General features: G+C 37.2%; 1 protein-coding gene across 21 annotated transcripts; it reads right to left on the bottom strand.

The window, feature by feature from the left end:
- Positions 1–8,042: 8,042 nt before the first annotated feature.
- On the bottom strand, positions 8,043–16,702 carry LOC112184523. Of its 21 annotated transcripts, none has more exons than XM_040515603.1 (9): positions 16,411–16,702; positions 16,094–16,185; positions 12,358–14,442; positions 9,825–10,121; positions 9,460–9,734; positions 9,187–9,360; positions 8,977–9,064; positions 8,562–8,659; positions 8,043–8,437 (listed from the first exon to the last, which is right to left on the bottom strand). In XM_040515603.1, exons 3-6 carry the CDS (start codon positions 12,373–12,375, stop codon positions 9,213–9,215), a joined length of 738 nt encoding a protein of 245 aa, XP_040371537.1. In that variant the 5' UTR covers positions 12,376–14,442; positions 16,094–16,185; positions 16,411–16,702; the 3' UTR covers positions 8,043–8,437; positions 8,562–8,659; positions 8,977–9,064; positions 9,187–9,212. The 21 variants fall into 21 exon arrangements, 8 of the variants coding, with proteins under 8 accessions (XP_040371537.1, XP_040371538.1, XP_040371540.1 ...); XM_040515604.1 differs by having other exon boundaries at positions 12,358–14,452; positions 16,094–16,159; XM_040515606.1 differs by having other exon boundaries at positions 16,094–16,159.
- Between the last annotated feature and the right edge of the window lie 4,515 nt (positions 16,703–21,217).

Below are 21,217 nucleotides of genomic sequence, written 5' to 3'. Positions count from 1 at the left end.
ATTATTATGATACGGGTCTCGTTAGCCGGGTTATTCCTTCTGTGGTTACTGATGATGAGAATGCTTCTCTAACGTCAGTTCCTTCTTCTAAAGAGATCTATTATGCAGTTAAGGATATGGACCCAGATAGCGCCCTAGGGCCTGATGGATTCAACAGGCATTTTTTTTGTCTCTTGTTGGGCAATTGTTGATGCTGATGTAACTACTGCAATCCAATTCTTTTTCGAACATGGATCTATACCGGCTTCTTTTAATTCAAGTATGATTATTCTTATTCCTAAAGTGGATCATGCTAACACTATCAAACAGTACAGGCCTATTGCATTATCTAATTTTGTTTTCAAGATTATACCAAAGATCCTTTCTCTTCGGCTTGCTTCTATTGCTTCTAGAATAATCTCACCTCAGCAACATGCTTTTGTTCCTGGAAGAAACATCGCTGACTATATTATTACAACTTCAGAGTGCATTAATTTGCTGGATTCCAAATGCTATGGTGGAAATGTAGCAATTAAAATGGATATTACCAAAGCCTTCGATACTCTCTCATGGGACTTCATCCTCCATGTACTGGAGGCTCTTGGTTTTCATCCACTATTTGTGACTTGGGTGCGGGCTCTTTTGTATTCAGTGAAGCTCTCTTTGCTGGTTAATGGAAGGTCAGTGGGTTATTTTTCATGTGGCCGGGGTGTGCGTCAAGGGGACCCCTTGTCTCCTATTCTTTTCTGCTTGGCAGAGGAGGTTCTTAGTCGGGGTCTTTCCAAGCTTTTAAATGGTGGTAGGTTGAAGCCTATTTCCTCCCCTCGAGAAGTGGTGGCTCCTTCACATGTGTTGTTTGTTGATGATGTTATTATCTTCTGTCGAGGGAATCAACGAAACCTGGCTTTGGTTATGTCTTTCTTTGAAGAGTATGGGCAAAATTCAGGGCAAATAATTAACAAGGCTAAGTCACAGGTTTTCATCAGTAAGCATATCTACTACCGCCGGCGGACTATAGCGAATTCTTTGGGTATTCCCATTGGGGGGATTCCATTTAACTACTTGGGTGTGCCTATTTTTCGCGGGAAGCCTCGAGCATCTTACTTTCAGCCGATAGTTGATAAAATTCGAGTTCATCTCTCTAGTTGGATGGGCTCTATTCTTTCTATGGCTGGCAAGCTTCAATTGCTTAAGTCTGTTTTTAATAGTATGCTTGTGTACAGCTTTCAAGTTTATGAATGGCCTATTTCACTACTGCTACGTTTGGATGTATGGTGCAGGAATTATTTATGGTCTGGCTCCATTGATAAGCGAGGTATTCCTTTGGTAGCTTGGAAGAATTGTTGTTCATCTCTTGAGGAAGGTGGGCTAGGCTTAAAGCAACTTACTCTCCAAAGTCAATCTCTTCTTCTCAAGCGAAGTTGGGAGGTGTTCTCTTCTTCTTCAGTTGGTAGCTCTTTTCTCTGAACTCGCTTTTAGCATAATGAGTTCTTGCGTCGTTCGTATGCAAGTTCTTCTATTTGGCTAGATGTGAGAAGATTTTGGGCTCAGGTTCAAGAAAATTCTAGGTGGCTCATTGGTTGTGGAAGATCAGTGTTATTTTGGCGAGATAATTTCTTGGGTAAGCCACTTCTTGATTTTTTTTGGGAATAATAATGCAGGCTTGTCTACTCTCATGGATGGGTTGGTGGCTGATTATGTTCTTAATGGAGCTTGGAATTTTCCCTCCTTGCTTCAACTTCATTTTTCAGACCTCTGTGATTTAATCAGTAATGTTCCTATTGCTTTCCCCAAATATGCCAAATAAGTTGATTTGGGTTCCTTCAGCATTGGGTGAGTTAACTGAAAATGAGTCTTTTCACTTTCTTCGTCCACGTTTTCCTCAGACAACTTGGGGTAAGCTTATATGGTTTAAATATATCATTCCTCGTATCTCTCTTCTTTCATGGAAGATTTTACGTTGTAAGGTGTTGTCGGAGGATGTATTACAGTCGCATGGAATTGCCTTGGCATCTTGCTATGTCCTTTGTGGGTTAGATGGGGAATCATTGCATCATATATTTTTGTCTTGCTCTTATGCATCTTCAGTGTGGCGAGGCTGGGTATGTAACGTCCCGAACCTAAATTTACCCGTTTACTAGTCATTTGGACGCTAAACGACAATTACTTTTACTTTTACTCTGTTTTAATATTTTTAGTGGCCCTAAAAGTTGACTTTCTTTTTTATCAAAATTTAAGAAAATGTTTTTTATGAAAGTTGTAGAGGACGTTAAACCGAGCGCGTGCATATGTGGTGAGTAAAAATCGGAGTTCATATGCAAAAGTTATAAGCGAAATACAAAAGTTACTGTTTATGGTAGATAGTATAAATTTAAAAAAGTTATTGTAGCCGGTAAGTTTTCATTTTCTTCTTTTCTCTCTCTTTCTCCTGCATTTTCTTCCTCTCCTCGGCTCTCTCTGCAACTCCGGCCATCTCCCTCTTCCGGCCACCTGGGGACTAAAACCAAGCACCGGTCGACTCCTCTACTCCTACCCAACCTCCCTGCGGTGACAATTCACGGTGTCTTGGCCGGAAAACGACGCATCGAGCCTTGGAAGTTTACTGTAGCAGTTTGAGTCAATGCCATTTTCTTCCGATTCCGGCCACCACAGACGATAAATTTAGGTCCTTTAGAAGCACCTTGGGATGTAGATGATGCTCCCCGAACATTTTGCAGCGATTTGATGCGAGGAGGAAGAATCGAAGGTTTGAAATTCAAGGTTACTATTCCCGAATCGGATTCAACCTTCCCCTTAATTGTTGAGGTACTTCCGCTCATTTTCTAACTTGGTCACAGTTGAAAGAATTAATGGGTGTGTTGAGAAGGTGCTACTGCCAAATTTTGGTGGCCATTGGAGTTGGTGGCAGTGGCGGCGGCACCGCCACTGTGGGCGGCGGTAGCGGCGGCTAGGGTAGCTTTTTAATTTCAATTTCTGGCTAGTTAAATTTTATAATTATCATAAAGCTTATATTTGAAGTTTGGTAAGGATTGGTGGAGTTTTGAATCGGTTATAAATTTCTAAAGATTTGGATTTCGATTAATGTTAATCGTGAATCCGATTGTCGGATTTCCTCCATAATTGTTATAAAGTCTGAAATCGACGAGCGGGCAGTATTGGTGAAGTTTGATTGGATGTGGAAGAGGATTGGAGAAGTTGAGGTTATGGGTTTTGAGATTAATTATTGATTATCATAAAATTATTTTTCGTCTGGTAATTATTTATGTACGAATAATTGTGTACAGGACGAGGTACCGACTCATCGCTCGACGAGGATCCTTACGCTTGGATACCATGTAAGCTGTATATTATGAGTGGACTTTTGATTTTAAGTGATGCATGCAATATTGTTTCGTAATTAATTATTACGTTTATTTATTTAAGAATATAAATCGGTTTATTGATTTCGGATTTTGAATTTGATCATGATTTATCCTGGTTATAATTTTAGAATGATTTTGGCTCTAAGTTTTAAAAGGATATTGAGAATTTAGAAATAAAGTATGATTTGTGATTTATTAATGATTTTTGAAGAATCATTTTCTAAGGAGGTTTCTGGAAATTAAATATATTTCTATTCGTCAAATTCTGAAAGGTTTACGAAAATGGGATTTTCGAGAGAAGTATACTCATCTACTATTTTCTCACATACTGGGTTATGATTTCGAGAATATTTTGGCGTGCGGGGTCGCGCCATTGGTATAATGTTTTCTCATGAGATGTTGGGGAAGCCCTTCTGTTTTCGTTTTTCGTGGTTTTAACCCACCATACCTGGGTAGCTATATTATATTGCTAGCTAGCTTATTAGTACTCCTCCCCACTTACTATGTGTTTGTGGGTGAGTAAGAGCAGAGCATGGGATGCTCAAGAGTGTGGGACACTCCGACCCGAGCCTGGGAGGCTCCATTTTATTCGTATGGTGAAAACGCTTTCCCCATACTCTTTATTTATCTTTGACTAGCGGGGCTAGTCCGGTTTTCACTTTACCAGCGGGGCTGGCTTGGTTTTACGAGTTGCTTGTTTCTAAAGATAATTGTCTTTACTCTTGTTGCATGCATCGGGTTTTTAAAGGATTAAACGTGGAAAAGTATAAACTTCTTTTATTTTATAATTACTTATTTTTGTCCACTCACGCTAACGTTTTTCATCTACTTTCCCCTAGGCCCTTCGTTTTCAATGCCCAGTCTGCAGAGTAGCTGGTTCGGCATAATAGGATTCGAGGCATAGCATGTACTGCAGTTGTTTTCATATTGTAGGTCAACTGTTGTACCTATTTGTATTTTTCTTTTATTTTATTTTTCCCCTCGTTTAGATTGCTCTGATAACCTGTGGGTTAAGTATCTTAAAGTTTGGAAGTTACTTTGGTGTAATTACGAATATGTTATTTTCGGATTTCAATTACTTATTGTGGAATTGTTGTGTTTCGGGGAGCAGGGTGGCTCCAGAAGTGTAAGGATAGTTTATTAGAAGTGTGATTGTAATTCTACAGTTTTTGGGTAGTCCATTTTTAGGGGTGACTCTGCTGAATTTTCGGTAGAGTTATTCCTAAGGTGGGCCCCACAGGGCACCTCGAATTTCAGGGTGAAATTCGGGGCGGGTCTTGTCAGGGTAACTTGGTTTGAGTTGGGTAATATGCCACTAACTATTATGGACTTAGGGCAAAATACTGTTTAGTACCCTGTGGTATCGGTCAAACATCGATTCAGTCTCTCGACTTTCAATTTCATCAAAAACACCCCTGCAATGTCATTTTCTCGTCCAATAGGTCCCTCTGTCAGGATTCCGTCAATTTCAGACTTTAACTGCCGACGTGGCAGTCCAACTCAGCAAAAATGAGACCCACATTGAAGTCAAATACCGAAAATGACCCTGACCAACCAGATATGGAAAAATCCAAAATAAACTTCAAATTTTGCAATTGGAGAGGCTCAAACCCACCCCAACACGCATGCAAAGGAAAACCCCAACCACCATGCCACTTGCTCGACATTGATATATGTCAGACAAAATTATAGATATGGAAACATCCAAAATAAACCCTATATATATATATATATATATATATATATATATATATCCAACCGGATATGGAAACATCCAAAATAAACTCCAAATTTTGCGGTTGGGGAGCCTCGAACCCAAACCACCACGCATGCAAATGAAATCCCCAACCACCAGACCACTTGCATTACATTGATGTATTTTAAACAAAATAATATATATCTGTATACGCAATCGTATATGAAAAAATCTAACGCAACCTTATATGAAAAAATCTAAAATAAACCCCCGATTTTGAAATTGGGGAGATTCGAACTCACCCCACCACACGTGCAAATGAAAACCCCAACCACCAGACCACGTGCATCTTTTTTGTATGTTCCAAACAAAAATGTATATATTATTTTTGGATTTTTCCATATCTGGTTGAGGCTGTGATCTATTATACTGATATATATGATTTTTTTGGAATCTATCAATGCCGTCCAAGTGGTCTGGTGGTTGGGTTTTAAATTTGCACACGTGGTGGGGTGGGTTTGAATCTCCCCTATCCCAAAACTTGGGGTTTATTTTGGATTTTTCTAGATCCAGTTGCGTATATAGATATATATTATTTTGTTTGAAACATATCAAGGCTGTGCAAGTGGTCTGGTGATTGGGGCTTTCATTTGCATGTGTGGTGGTGTGGGTTCAAATCTCCCCCACTGCAAAATTTGAGTTTATTTTGCATTTTTCCATATTCGGTTGGGTATACAGATATATATATATATATATATATATATATATAATTTTGTATGACACATATCAATGTTGTGCAAGTGGCATGGTGGCTGGGACTTTCCTTTCCATGGGTGTTGGGGTGGGCTCAAGTCTCCCCAACTGTAAAATTTGAAGTTTATTTTAGATTTTTCCATATCTGGTTGGCCAGGGTCATTTTTGGTATTTGACTTCCATGTGGGTCTCACTTTTGCTGAGTTGGACTGCCACGTCAGCAATTGACGTCTGAAATTGACGGAATCCTAACGGATGGACCTATTGGACGAGAAAATAATATTGTAGGGGTGTTTTTGATGAAATTGAAAGTCGAGGGACTGGATCGATGTTGGACCGATACCACAGGGTACTAAACAGTATTTAGCCCATGGACTTATTATTCTTTGGCTTGGCTGGTCGTAGCCAACAACTAAGGGAACTTTGGCTACTTTGCTTCACCACTACACTATGGTTTATCTGGAAGGCCAGAAACAAAATGAAGCATGAGGGTAGTTTCATTGGTGTTGAGGCTTTACGTGGGCCTATTTTAGGCCACATACAAGCTGCTAATAGATTGGCTAAAGGATGCATGTTTAATTCTTTGGAGGAGCTTAGGGTCTTGAAGAATTATGGGCCCACGTAAGTATTATTGAGGTTAATTAGCACCCTCCAATTCTTGGGTGGGTGAAAATTAATACTGATTGTGCGTGGCAATAGGTCTCAGGTAGAGCTAGTTGCGGGGGTGTTTTTCGAGATTTTCGCGGTTCTTTTCTTGGTACCTTTGCTTCTAACCTTGATATTCCTAGCTCCGTCGAGGCAATAGGTCTCAGGTAGAGCTGGTTGCGGGGGTGTTTTTCGAGATTTTCGCGGTTCTTTTCTTGGTACCTTTGCTTCTAACCTTGATATTCCTAGCTCCGTCGAGGCAAAGGTCATGGCTGTAATTCAAGCTATTGAGTTAGCATGGGTTAGAGAATGGTAGCATATTTGGCTTGAGGTGGACTCGTCTATTGTTCTTCATTATCTCTGTGATCCTCACCTTGTTCCTTGGCGTTTACGTGTTGCTTGGAGTAATTCACTATGCCAGAAAAGCAATCAGATGATAGAGGAGCTCTGTCGTCTGATAAAAAGAAATTCTGTTGTCTAATACGGTGCCGTCTCTTGGGAGTATCAGATGACAGATTTCCTCCGTCATCTTATTTTTCAGACGACATAAATTTTTTAGGTCGTCTGTTGTATGATGAAATCAAGATATGAGCTAATTGTTTGTACTAGTGAATTCAAACGACAGATAAATGTCATGTGATCTGGAAACAAATAACATTTCCTTATAATAATTTGTATGATCTAATGCTTATTCCAAAGACAGAAAAATGGTTATTTCTGTGGTTTGAATGTACTGAAGTATAAGATATGAAATCCTATTTGTTGTCTGAATGGACTTATAATAACAGTTAAGTTTTGTTTTATTCCAGTCCAATAACAGTTAACTGTCATTAGTATTTAGTTCAGAATACAATTATCTATCGTTTTTAGTTGTCTACGATAACATTTATATGTTGTTTTATATCCATCGATCGTAGTCACAAATAAGTGTACATTGAACTTAGTTAATACTGCATTTATTTACTGTTTGAGTTTAGTCACAGATGATAGTTAAATGACGTTTAAAGAGAATAAATATAACAGTTATCTGTGGTTTTTATTAACTTATAATAATAGTTATCTATTGTGGCATATAACTTGGAATTACAATTAACTGTAATTTAAACGTTGTTAAGGTTACATTTATCTATTGTTGTGGTTTATTCTCTATAACAGTTAACTGAAGGTTGAAGAGTGTAGACAAGACAATTATTTGTTGTTTTAAGCTAATTTGAGCCAGAGTTAAATGTTGTTTCATTTTGTTTGTAACCATAGAATTTTGGTTCTATCTATTGATACTATACTGCAATGACTATAATTTTATGTGGTTGTTTTAGTTCTTAGTTAACAAATTTTTTTCGACTCTGTCTTTGTTTTGACATGAAGACGACAATTATCTATTGTTTGAGTGCATATAAAACAACATATTTGGATTTCATTCTGTTATTACTTTCTATTTTAGATGACAATTTTATGTTGTTTGAGTGTCCAAATGACAACACATATTTTCTTGTTTCTGTTGTTCTTTGACACATCCAACAACATATTTGGATTTCATTTTGTTGTTGCTTTCTATTCCAGATGTCATACTCGTATCCCTGTTGTGCCACAATCATGTAAATCTGGGAACTACACAATGCATTCATCAAATATGGAATCCATTCACAAAAATACCAATATTTGATCAATTTGTTCCTGCAGCTATACATACATCCATAATGAAGCTAAACTTAGTAAATATCTGTTCAATAACCCATTGCAGTTAGCATGATCAACAAATGTAACCTAAAAAACACTGATATCTCATACTACTGATCATACACTATACTTGCAGGCCAAAAATAGATACTTAGACCAATTGTATAACTAGTTAATATAGGTTATAGATGATGCATGTCCAAAATTAGAATCTATCTCGACACACTAGCTTTGTTGAAACTGGCTAACATACTTTGCCCACTCGGCCCGGACCTGATCAATGTCTTTTTGTGTGTAGAAGTGATTTAATTGCTTTCCTTTCCCACTGTAAGTATAAAATAGATATACACACACACACACACAAGTTAATGTGAATGTATATGTTTCACAACATTAATCAGAATTGGAAGGAGTTGATATATATATATATATATATATATATATATTACCTTAGCACTCCACTATTGATTTTTGTCCTCCACTATGTCTTTCATGTAATGCATAATCCAAGTCCACAAGTTTTATGGCCCAACTGCTCCGGAATGCCCTGAAACATCATAAAATTGTTGAATATCTGGCTGATGTTGTGGAATAAATAGAACATTTGTTGAAGTAAAATCAAATAGCATATAGTTAGCTGGTTTACAACTCGTACTGCACAATTTTTCCATTGAACAATTTTTATGCCTTTCCTATTTTTCTGTGCATTGTATATTCTGATGCAACTGAAACAGCAAGACGAGAGCAACAATAAGCCAGGAACTGAACAACTTACAAAGTAACATAGAGATAGAAATTTCCAGAAAAATGCAAGTATAACAACCAATTTTACATTGGACCAAATTGAATCTAGAAGCCACTTACTCTTCCACAATAGTTCTCCATTCACTGGTGATGAGTCGCCTCTTTAATGGATCCATAAAGTGCACTACCTCTTCACCGGGGTTCATAACTGTCAACATCCAATGACAACTAACATTAAAATGTTCAACTCAATACCCAAACAAATTAATGAAGATAACACGCATATATACTGTAGATATTAGGAGGTAAGGTCTAATCAAAATTGCTTACCCTGAGTTATAGGGAACTAGAAAAACCTAGCCAGACTTCCCATTTCCATACCGAACAGCTAGAGAACGAGCTCGTTCTGTTGGGTTTCCACACCCAAGTGCACCAGTGTGAGCAGGGTCTATGAAGGCGTTCATTTCCAGCATCTTTGTTTTCTTCAAAACCTGATGGAGGTAGCTACAAAAACAACAGATTTAGTTTCACAACAATTACAACATTGAAGATGGCCACCATACAACCTAATAAAATTTAACAGATTTAATGTGCACTACAAACCTCATATACATCACTAATGAGCTGCTCAATATCTCCTTCATGTTGGTCATGGCATACACATCCCTCCTGAAGATAGCTACCTTCTTTGGATGGCCGAAAAGCTCTTCTCCCAAACTGGTGTGGATGGTGACCCCATCCTTTAAGAATGTGTTGGCCCATTGGCACAACATCTTTAGGGGTAAAGGCAACTTGACTGGTAGGTTTTCAAGGTCATCATGATGATCATCATCATATATGTCTCTATTTCTCTTCTTCACAATTTTACGCTTTTCTCCCTACTATATTTGTAAACAATAACATGCATCATTATTAGATAAAAATAGTTTAGGGTTTATGAAAATGTACTAATTAAGAAAGGAAATTACCTTTTGCTCAACTGTGGGTGGTATAATCAAGTTTTTAGGCCAAGCAACACATGTGCCAATCGCATCGCGTATTTTGACAATCTCATCTTTGAGAGGAAATTGTAGCAAAGCATCTTCAACAATAGCTTTGGTGACTGACACGCGCACATTTTCCTCTCCCATTGGAACACCAAGGATTGTTTGTATGCTGGCCTCAATATCAACTTCAACAATGGTTCCAAAAGCAACTACATTATCCAACGAATTTATTGCTACTTTAGACTCCAACTTGACAGTATTGGTCCTAACCTGAGGTTTCTGAAACAGTTGCATAAATTATATTTCAGAAATCGGCTTGCATCAGTAAGTATGATCTATCAATCTAACCATAAGGGTTACATAAAGTAAAGGTAGGAAGGTAAGGTAATAGGGTGTAGTTTACCGGAACTTCTTCCCAAAATTTAGTCTTAATGAGAGGTCTACCAACTTTCCCAACATCATCCTCAATAATCGATGCAAATTTGCTGCTCAATTTACTATCCAGAAGCGGCATAGCAGTCTCCTCTTCAACATCCACTTGTGCAGCATCATTCAAGATTAACTTCTTCTTGACAGTTTTAGCAAGCTCAGTTTCACCAACCTTTATGCCCTAGTCATTTTGCCGAGAACAGCTACCTTGTCCAGAACTAATATCATTCATTGGTGTCAACGTTTTTGGAGAATCATTGTCAACCTCTTTCCTCGCAACCTTTTCTTCCAACTTCTTAAACCTATCCTCCCAAGCAGCTCTTTCCTTGGCAATGTGTTGTTCCATCTCTAACTCCCATTTAGCTCTTTCATTGGCAATGATAGTTTCTTTCTCTTCAGCTAATATCCCCTTCACACTCACCTCAAGGTGTCTTCTACATATTCCTTTTGGTGTTTTGGTATATTAAAGTAAGCAGCCGACTTGACAAAGCCATCAACACCTCGTACCCTGCCGAGGGCCTCGGGGTTTCCCAATGCCAATGTTAGAATATCATCTGATCCAGAAGTATTCACTTCACCTTCACAGAATTTTTGTTTTAGTTTGTCCTGTAAACATGTAACATCCTGACCTCTCTCTCTCTCTCTCTCTCTCTATCCTCTATAGGTAGTAAGTAAGGAATTGGGTAGCCATCAAGAACAAAATGGATGGGTCTTCTTTGCACTTTTTATTCCCTCTCCCCCCCCCCCCCCCCCCCCCCCCCCCCCCCCCGTCACGAGGGGTTGAACTCTGTTAATACGACTCATGCAGGGCAGAGAAGTTCTCTTCTACCAGTATTCTTATTTATTGAATTCATGCCCAAATAATATGCTTATGCATCTCAAGGCAGTCAAACTTGCCGAATCGGCATAGTAATACGAACTTCCTCATGGACTTTGGTAACAAAGTTTTAGACAAAGGGTGGTGGTTGTGAATCATATAATTCCTCCCTTTTATATCTCTTGCCTCATTAGAATTACCACTCTGTCATTTAAGGATAATTTAAACAAGGTTCATGACAAGATTTTTCTGCACCTATACGCCCATACAGGTAACTATTCCCATGATTGCACATAAAACCACAAAAGCCATCAAAGTAATACGTGATTCATAAAGGCAAAATCAATTATTTATGCACTGTAAAAGGACGTACCAAAGCAAGAGATCGACAATTAAACGTACTTGTATTCAAGCATATGGAGCACTTGAGTAGACGTGAAATGCTTGCCAAGCTTATTTATTTACAAGCAATAGTATATGTGGGAATTCTGCCAAACCATTATTAGCATAAGCTCGCAGATATCATGAATACTCTTACCCAGCATATATTCAAGCATTAGAGAACCATGAATGGTGGTTTTAGTTGGATTCCCAACCTTAATATAATATTTCATGTCTCCCAAGAGCTACTCAATGACTTGAGCAAGCTTAAATTTATACCACGAATTTTCCAATTCAGATTAGACCATGCCTGGTCTTAACATCCATAAATCCATAAAAATCCGTCCGCACCTGGCCTTGCCATACAAATTGACTATTGTCACAAGTATTCATTTTCATTTTCACCTACTATGTATCATTTCTTTCTTTTCCTCTTTACCCCGGTTAGGCCCATTGCTCGCATTACGGCCACCGAGCACACCCCGTACTAATCGGATCCCCGATTGGGTTTTGGGTCTTCCACCCTAAAGAGGCACAATCCCTACTTAATTATCCGCTCGAATCCACGAGCCCCAATCAGGTTTAGGGTCTTTCACCCAAGGGAACTCGATCCCTCCTTACTTTTATCCCGGGCCTAACCGGATTAAAATTCCTTCAGATCACAAAAGAATTTCATTGCCTTTAATTTCCTTTCAGTAAACCATTATTATTTGACGATTTCAATCTCACTTATATCTATAAGCAGGTTATATATGCAGACATATACATCAATATAATGACTGATTTAACCCAGGCCAAGTCATGCATGCAAATATATTTGAGCCCAAACAAAATAGCTAGGTATAAAATTTATAGAAACTAACTGATTACTTAAAAGGAGTAACTTACCCGAATATATAACTGCATTCCGGAGACTATTGCATCCTTCCCGAGCTTTCATTCACCCATACATCATTACACATGCAAATACATAGAATATAAAAGCCAACCATCAAAGATGTAAAAAGAACAACTGAAATTTCAACTTTTACAAGAAAACAGAAACTAATGCAGTTATTCTCTTCTTCTTCTTTTTCTCTTCTCTACGAGAATGGGTTTACTCCTGCACAAGTGCACAATCTCTCAATAAATGAGTCAGTAATCACCTTCAAGAATATCCAAGCACAATTTATTACAATCCTTTACAAGTCCTTATGTCAATGTAAAACGATCGGGCAGCAACCCACTTATCCATTGAACTTCTCACTTTTGATGACATACGTACACTACCCTAAAGCACCAAGGTTTTCTTTCCATAGGACCATGTGTTAATTTAAGAATTTCAAACTCTTACCCGTAGTTAGAATACTTGTACAGACATAGGAAACATGTTACTGAAATGAATAACAGTCATCAAATGAGGGCTTATTATCCCTCTATGACTCCCAGCGACCACAACATAATTACATATAGCATTTGATGATGATAATTGTACACAAGTGGATTTCAAGAATCTAAAAAAAATTCTTGCAATCGTAAGACATATACTATAATCAATAAACCAAGAGTAGTTTACCTTAGCTTACCTGCAGTCCCAAGGTTATTGTGTCCTCACATCCACCCAATATCAATATACATAAATACATACCATATAGTAGCTAAATAAATCAATAGCAGAACACTAAATACTTAGGACTCTGCTTTACTGGGGGCATTCTCTTCACCACGGAACTGTGTTTGTACAATCCTAAATCTTGCATCTACAATAAACATATAAGTGTCTAGACAAATATATATGTATCAAGCAAATCTTAAAATGTCTGAGCTGTGGTAATTCAGTGATTGAGCAATTATTATCTTATAATACAAAGGGTCAGAAACAAAGGCAATAATCAAATTCCGTATGAACAAACCAGAGTTTATGATAAACAATACCAGAAATACACTAATGTCCAAATTTTCACATATCAAGCATTGAGCAACTTAAACTGCATCTATTAGACTGAAACCCAGATTAATAGAAAGTAAATCCGGATTTTTTAAAGGGAAATAGAACATGAAAACACGAATTGGAGTCAATTCATCATTTTATCTCAACCCAGAAATTTGTATGAAGAGTCATTAGTTTTACCTTGATTTGGGCAGATCCAACCATTGGATTTTCATAAAATTTGAACAATAAAATTTGAACACAGTTTAGAAGACACAATTCTAAGCAACTTTCATGAAGAAGTTAGGATCACCTGAGTACCAGAAGATGGAGCGTTTAGCCGTCGAAGTCAGCTGACGAGCAGAGTTTCGTGAAATTCAGGCTTGGCAATCAGAACTTGCCCTGAAGGTACCATAGATCTTCCTCCACCGCAGGGTAATCCCAAGGGAACTAATCCCCGCTCTGATACCATTTGTAACATCCTGACCTCGAAGCCTTCTCTCTCTCTCTCTCTCTGCTCCCTCTATCCTCTATAGGTAGTTAGTAAGGAATTGGGTAGCCATCAAGAACAAAATGGATGGGTCTTCTTCCCACATTTTATTTCCCCCACCAAGTTTCTCTTCTGGTTAAGAGATTTAGAGAGAGATGTAGAGAAGTGTCTCCTTTTTAATAGATCTCTTCCTTTCCTCTTCTCTTCCCGAACTCTCTCCCTTCTAGATTTGCTATATGGCAGCAAGACGTGGTATTATGTGTAGGCTTAGAGTTAGAGACTTACAAATACTAGGCAGCAGGAAGCCCGCGCGATGCTGCGGGTCTGTTTATTCTGTTATTTGCCTGAATTTTATTATTGATATGATTGAGCTTAATATAATAGCAATTATAAACACTGGATACATTATATAACTAAATTTGACAAAGTAAAGTAATCCGAGTTAACAACATTATTGTTGCCTTCATTGAGTACTCCAATTGATGGACTGGTCAAAAATCTCTTTGAATTTAGTTCTTCTGAATACTTAGAACTGTGGTGATTCGCTATGTTTCAACTATGTCCATAGTTCATCCTGCCACAAACTGCATCAATAAAAAACATGCTTGAAATATTCAATACTATGCTCATATATAAAGCATGAGATGTAATGACATAAACACATCATTTATTGAGCTATAAAATGATATCCCCAAAAATTATCAGTTAAATAATCTCGCGCACACAATCTCAAGATGGATAACTGAATGGAAAGAAATATGAGATACATCCACATATATGCTCATTAATTTACAGTATAACATACCTACATAATCATATAAAGAGTGATTGCATGAAAGGAACTCAATTTCATACTCCATGCACATTAAACCCAGTAACTCAATTTCATCTTATTTAAGCTCTTGAATATGAAAGTATACAATCAAAACAAAAAAAATGGAAACCCAAAATCAGGCGTTTTCCAAATAAACAATAGAAACCATAACTAAAAAACTCTTTAATTTAAAAATCAGAATGTGTATTAAATTTCAAATGTACTTAATTTATCCAAAGCTGATCAGTACAATAGAACCCCAAAACATATATAAAACTCTATGCACAATAATGTGTCTAAAATATTATGCAGCCAAAGATCTGACTTTCAAACAAACTATTTACAATTAAAGTTTGCCTAAGATGCATAAAACTAATTAAGTTTTGATAAGACTTTCAAACAGGGTCACTATAATTCCATGTTGTTTTTCTATCTTCTTTCCAATAGTGAAGATAGCATTTGCCAGATTGCCATCTCTCTCTTTGGTAATTTACAAATTATTCCATCTACCTTTGTTACCCTAAACCCTAAACACAGGCTGAAACTTTTGTGAACCTTTTGTGTTGGTAATACTCAAGTCCCTAGCCAAAATCTTGTCCCCAATTACAGCAGCAAAGATTGAACCTTTTACTTATTAAGAACACGCCAAAAATAATAATCAAAAATTGGTAAAAAAGAAAAAGGAAAATTCACATACTTAAAGTAGATGTGGCAAAAGTTGAAAACCCATCTGCAAAACTCTTGGACCCTGCAATTATGGTTCTATTCATTCCATCTCCAACCAACATTATATTAACTTTTTCTCTTGCGACTTCAGTCTCATCGTAAACCCCAGCATTTATTCTAATCACAAATCTGTACTCACTATTATTAGTTTACAAAGGGGGGGGGGGGGGACCATGTCATGCTTAAATGCCTAAATGGCTACAATAATCATAAGTGTGTTTTAAAATTCCGAAAAACAAAACAAAACGAAATCAAATAACATTAAGAGAAACCCTTTTACCTCTGTTGATATGTGCAAAAGAATGACTTGAAAAGCATAGCAGAATTAAATCACCAAGTATTTTGGTAAAAATGTTTGAAATCCTCCCTTTCCAAGTCTCCTACCCTCCCCTGTTTTCTACAGAAGCAAAAGAAATTGATCAAAAACATACCAGAAAACCAATTGCATGATTGCATTGTTTCATTCATAGACCAACAACACAAACATGCTCTTATTAACTGTCATGAAAACCTAAATATCAAGGTTTCTGGGAGAGTTCTGTCGACCTGATTTCAATTACAAACATGATTAGGAAACACAGGAAATCTTCCAGTTACAGTAAAATAATCTGAAACTCTGTGGCTAAGCTCTTTGCTCAACATATGATCTTGACATGTACAGTCTAGAAGTTCAAAGAACGCTCACCTTCAATGCTATATAAACGGAGCATATATAAATCCAAGTCTCAAATGTCTTCTTAAATAATAACATCTGTGTATAAAAACAAATAAGAAAACCTAGAAAAAATCAAATAAAAACAAATAAGAAAACCTAGAAAATATCAAATAAAAACAAATAAGAAAATCTAGAAAAAATCAAAGTCACACCCAATTAAACAAAAAAAATATGGATTCTTGAAATTGCTTAGCAACAAATTCGCCCTTTTTCAGAAAAATTACCAACTGAGGAATGCTTTCACATAAAGATCAAAACTTAACCAATACCCAGATGAAAAAAGTTACCTTTTTGGCTGGTGGAAGCTTCTTGATCCAAGCAAACTGGCTTCCGATTGAGGAAAGAGTTGAAAGTAAAGATCTTTGGAAGAGTAATGGGTGGCTTTCTGTAACTGAAGCTTTGGGTGCTTCTATGGTGGCCTTTTCTGGTAGCCAAGATGAGAAGCATGCATCTCAGAAACGGTAACGGTTTCTTCTTCTGGGCTCAATCTCCGATCTACTTCTTCTTCGAAAAAACCTGAACCATCTAGTCTTCTAGTCTTCTACTGTTGGCGCGTTTTTATACCCAAGCTATCTTCACTCGAGGCTTCCCGAACAAACTAAAACTGGGGCATTTTCTTATTGTATTAAACTCAAGGGCAAGAGTGTCATTTCCTACCCTCAAGATGAACATTAAAATGAATAGTGTAGGAGTTTTAGTATATAGTAAATTTGTTATATGAAGATACAATTCATTTAAATTTCTTTGGCTACGCATTGCTAAATCAATAGTAGTCAATTTCTTCATTTACTAGAAATAACTAATTTTCATATGTTCGATTCTTTTATTCACTTCTCAAATCTGTGAAGATAATCGGAAAATATTTATTCCATTTTCTCGTGGTCTCCTGATCCTTCTTATTTGAGAAAGATATACTTTGTCACTAATTACTTATTACTAAACATTCATATATTATGACAGTAAAGATGATTTATTTCGGAAGTGTCTCGGGTATTACAAAACATAAAATAGAAGCATCAGATGCATGAATATGTGATGCAAATTAATTATAAAAAATATAACAAAATAATTACACTTGTAATTGAACTTACAATTTTTTCAACTGTCTTCTGTACTGCCGGCCCGTTGAAGTTGCCGGTCTTGTCTTGTCGTGCCTTTACCCACATTGTCGCACAATCAAGTTCTTCGATCAGTATTGTTTCAGACTATATGAACATAGAAGGTATAATGATCATTACTTTGTCCTAAATCCAAGGAAGAACAATTATACGGTAAAGTACTCAAGAAAAGGGAATACTAACCAATTCTTCCTGAAGATTAGCATATCATTTTCACGTCATTCGATGAGGGTACTTATTCTCCTTCCTCTTTTTTATTTGTGCCTCGCGAAGTTCCTTCAAAGAGTATGTAGAAGTGTCCACAAGATTAGAGCATCTTGAAGATTCGAACCGATATAGACATAGAACAAAAGCATTATCTGTAATTGGACTAAAATTCAATAGTTGGCAAACTTGAAATTTTGCGGTAGTCCTATATATCAGCAACAAACTTATCCCAGTCATGTTGGTCAATGGATCGATAATCATCTTGAGGGAACTCCAATAGTTCAGGGTTATCCAAATATGGTATAATGTACCAGTTTGTCAACTTGCTCTTGAATTCTCTCCATTTATTGGTGGCTGAGGTAATAACCAATTTCTTCCACTCCTTAGGCACCACAAATGCTTCATGCATATGTTCAAAACCATAAGCGGAAACCCTTCTTTAATATTTGCCCATTATTAATGAAAATAATCAGAATACAAGCAACACAGCTATATTAACAACATGATCATACAATGAAGCATATAGTCATATCAATTACCTCAATACTTTCTCAGATTTTATCTTTCTCATCTAATTTCACTTCTCTCCAATCTTTTATAGATATTGGGATCTTTGTACGTGCCAATACCCCAATATAGGATTGCATTTCCTTAGCTGCCTTTCCAATTGGTTCCCCTTGAGCATTAGACTGAACTTTCAGCCTCTTTCCATGAATAAGTTGCCTTGAAATGCGATTCATCATTACCATCCCATGTTTAAGTAACTTTAGTCCACCGGTTAGGTTGTCTTCTTCATCAAGGGCCTTGCTCTTTCCAGCATTACGTGCATATGATGCCTTCTTGGACTTACCAGCTTGCTTGGATACACTTCTCTTTGGGGATGCAGATTTCTTAGAGTGATAAGCAAGTCTCAACATTGTTTTTCTTGATGTCGCTTGAGCTTCCTTAGGGGTTGCAGCTTTATTAGGGGTTGCATCTTGCTTAGCAAAGGCAGATTTGGGTGGTACATCAGTCTCTTCAACAGCTGGTTTTAACACGATCTTTTCACCTCTTTTCATTTGCAATGCCTTCATCCTTAGTGCTATTGCTATAGCTTTGGCTATGTTGTTAGACTGGGGAGCCATGACTTGAAAGAAACAAGCAAACAGTTAGCAATATGTATAAATAAATGGCTGAAAACAAATATCACATCGTAGTATACACAAGTACACAACACATTAGCAGCTAAATTGAACCCAGTGCTAACAAAACAACTAACATATTCAAAAGGTTCATATATTTCATCAATAATCACACAATACAAAGACTCCTGAAGCAAACAAAAGTGCAAGGAATAAACAACCCTATTATCTAATCCTATAAGTGACGATGACTATTTTCATTTTCAACCCATATGGCTTCATCTCCAGGTTGCATATAATTGATGTGATCATCACTAACTACGTCATCAAAAGTCTCAACAACTGGCAATGTGGCATTAAATGGCTGCTGTTCCACTTCAATATCTTGTAGCTCCTCATCTTCATTAGCCTATTGGTAGTTTTTATCTGAACACCTTACTAACACTGACCATTGCACATCAAGGGGGTCTTGTATGTAAAATATTTGCTTAACATGCGTAGCTAAGACAAAAGCATCATTTAAGTGCCCTATCCTATTCAAATTTACCAAAGTAAACCCAAGTTCATCTACTTTGATGCCCCTAACATTCTCTACCCAATCACATTTCAATAAAGGTACCCTAAACTTGTAGTAGTCCAACTCCCATATATGCTTAATCACACCATAAAAGTGCATATCATCTGTTCTAGGGTTTTTATTCCTTGCATTAGAAATTTGCATTGCATTAGTAAGCAAAAATACCCCACTGTTTTGAACAGATAGAAGATTGTCACGTTCCTTGGTGTTGAAATCAACACCATTAACCTGTATCCACTAAATGTTGGCACTTCATTCTTTGGTCCAGCTGCGCGCCATCCATCTCAATATTTGTGAAACATTATTGTCAACAAACATGAGTTCATTTGATACCTGCAAATAGTACATACATTACATAGCCATCAAAAGATAATATTTTGTTGTTGCAAATGTATCAATAAAAAAGAACCTACCCTCTCTTTTAACCAGTCCGCAAAGGTTTGATTCTGTTAATTCTTCAACCACGTTTCATTTTTGGAGAACTTAGGACAAAACAACTTTAATAACTCCAAATGTTCACTGGATGGAGGAGAAAAACAAAACACTTAGCAAGATAACAGAAAATAGTGAAGGGAAATGTTGACATTATAATTATAAAAAAAAAAAAAAAGGAAAATGAGATAAGTAATGACTTATAGCAAATATGGCAACGCATCCTCCGTATATATTCTGCAATACACAAAGATGTGCTTGATGCATTTCTTTTCCATAAATAGAAATCATGAAAGCACCTGATAGTGGTTTGGATGCATTCCGAAATTCTGCTTATCTACTTTCTGGGATTCTAGCAGTACCAGTATTATCGAGCATGCGTTCAGCACAAAACTCAACAGCCTCTTCGACAATGTAACACTCTGCTATGCACCCTTCAGGGTGCCTACAACATCTCACCCATCCTTTGAACACTTTCATGTATCTCTCAAAGGGATACATCCATCAAAAAAATACTGGACCACAAAGCTCTACTTCTCTCACAAGATGCACAGTCAAATGAATCATGATGTCGAAAAAGGATGGTGGGAAGTACTTCTCAAGTAAGCAAACTGTAATAACTAGGTCTGTTTGCATTTTTCTATCTTAGAAACATCAATCACTTTGGCACATACAACCTTGAAGAATAGGCAGAAGTGACTGATTGCATACCTAACAGGCTTCTCAATAACAGATCATAAAGCAACAGGGAGCAGAATTTGCATGATAGTGTGACAATCATGTGATTTAAGACCAACAAGTCTTAAATCATCCATAGAGACAAGGCTCCTAACATTTGATGAAAACCGCACAGGCACTGTCATATCGAAAAAAGTTGCAAACTATTTTCTTTTCATTTAGCAGCAAATTCCAACTAGCTAAAGGTAACTTGTCTCTTTTGGCACCAATTTTGGGATTCAGACCAGTCCTAATGCCCATTTCAACCATGTCTAAACGAGCAGCAACCCGCAGGAATGTTTACCAACGTACCAATGATGGCATCACAACAGTTATTCTCAATGTGCATTACATCGAGATTATGTCGTACAGGAATATATCTCTAGTACTCTAGTTCAAAGAAAACTAACTTCTTCTTCCAACAAGGCCTGCTTCGGTCTTCAACACTGTTTGCAGGATGACACTTTTTTGTCAAATGCACAGTTTAGACTCTCTACTCTAGCAAACATCTCCTCTCCGGTTAATGGTACAGGAGCAACATCCTCTACTGTATTGTCAAAAGCAGCACGCTATTTTCGATAGGGATGATGTCTAGGTAGGTACCGACAATGCCTCATGAATGACATTTTATCACATTTCTTCAACCTATATGGTCCATTCTTATCAACGCATATCGGACAAGTATTGTATCCTTTCACAATGCTACCTGACAAGTTCCCATAAGCGGGAAAGTCATTAATGGTCCAGAGGAGTATAGCTCTTAGTTTAAAGTAGTCCTCTCTGAAGGCATCATATACTCCCTCAACCCCATCCCACAAGACTTTTAGATCATCTATTAAAGGTTGCATATATACGTCAGTATCATTACCAAGCTGTTTTGGTTATGAGATTAGCAGCGTCAACATCATATACTTCTTATTCA

Source organism: Rosa chinensis, chromosome 2 (genome assembly GCF_002994745.2).
Source record: "Rosa chinensis cultivar Old Blush chromosome 2, RchiOBHm-V2, whole genome shotgun sequence".
Lineage (NCBI taxonomy): Eukaryota > Viridiplantae > Streptophyta > Magnoliopsida > Rosales > Rosaceae > Rosa > Rosa chinensis.
The sequence above is the reverse complement of the archived record's forward strand: the minus strand, read 5'-3'. Positions and strand labels throughout refer to the sequence as shown.

Coding starts and splice junctions, on each gene's coding strand:
- LOC112184523 (XM_040515602.1), bottom strand. CDS start 10,356: ATGCCGCTTCTGGATAGTAAATTGAGCAGCAAATTTGCATCGATTATT. Junction 10,122..10,245: donor AATTTTGGGAAGAAGTTCCG/GTAAACTACACC, acceptor CAACTGTTTCAG/AAACCTCAGGTTAGGACCAA. Junction 9,735..9,824: donor CACCCACAGTTGAGCAAAAG/GTAATTTCCTTT, acceptor CAAATATAGTAG/GGAGAAAAGCGTAAAATTGT.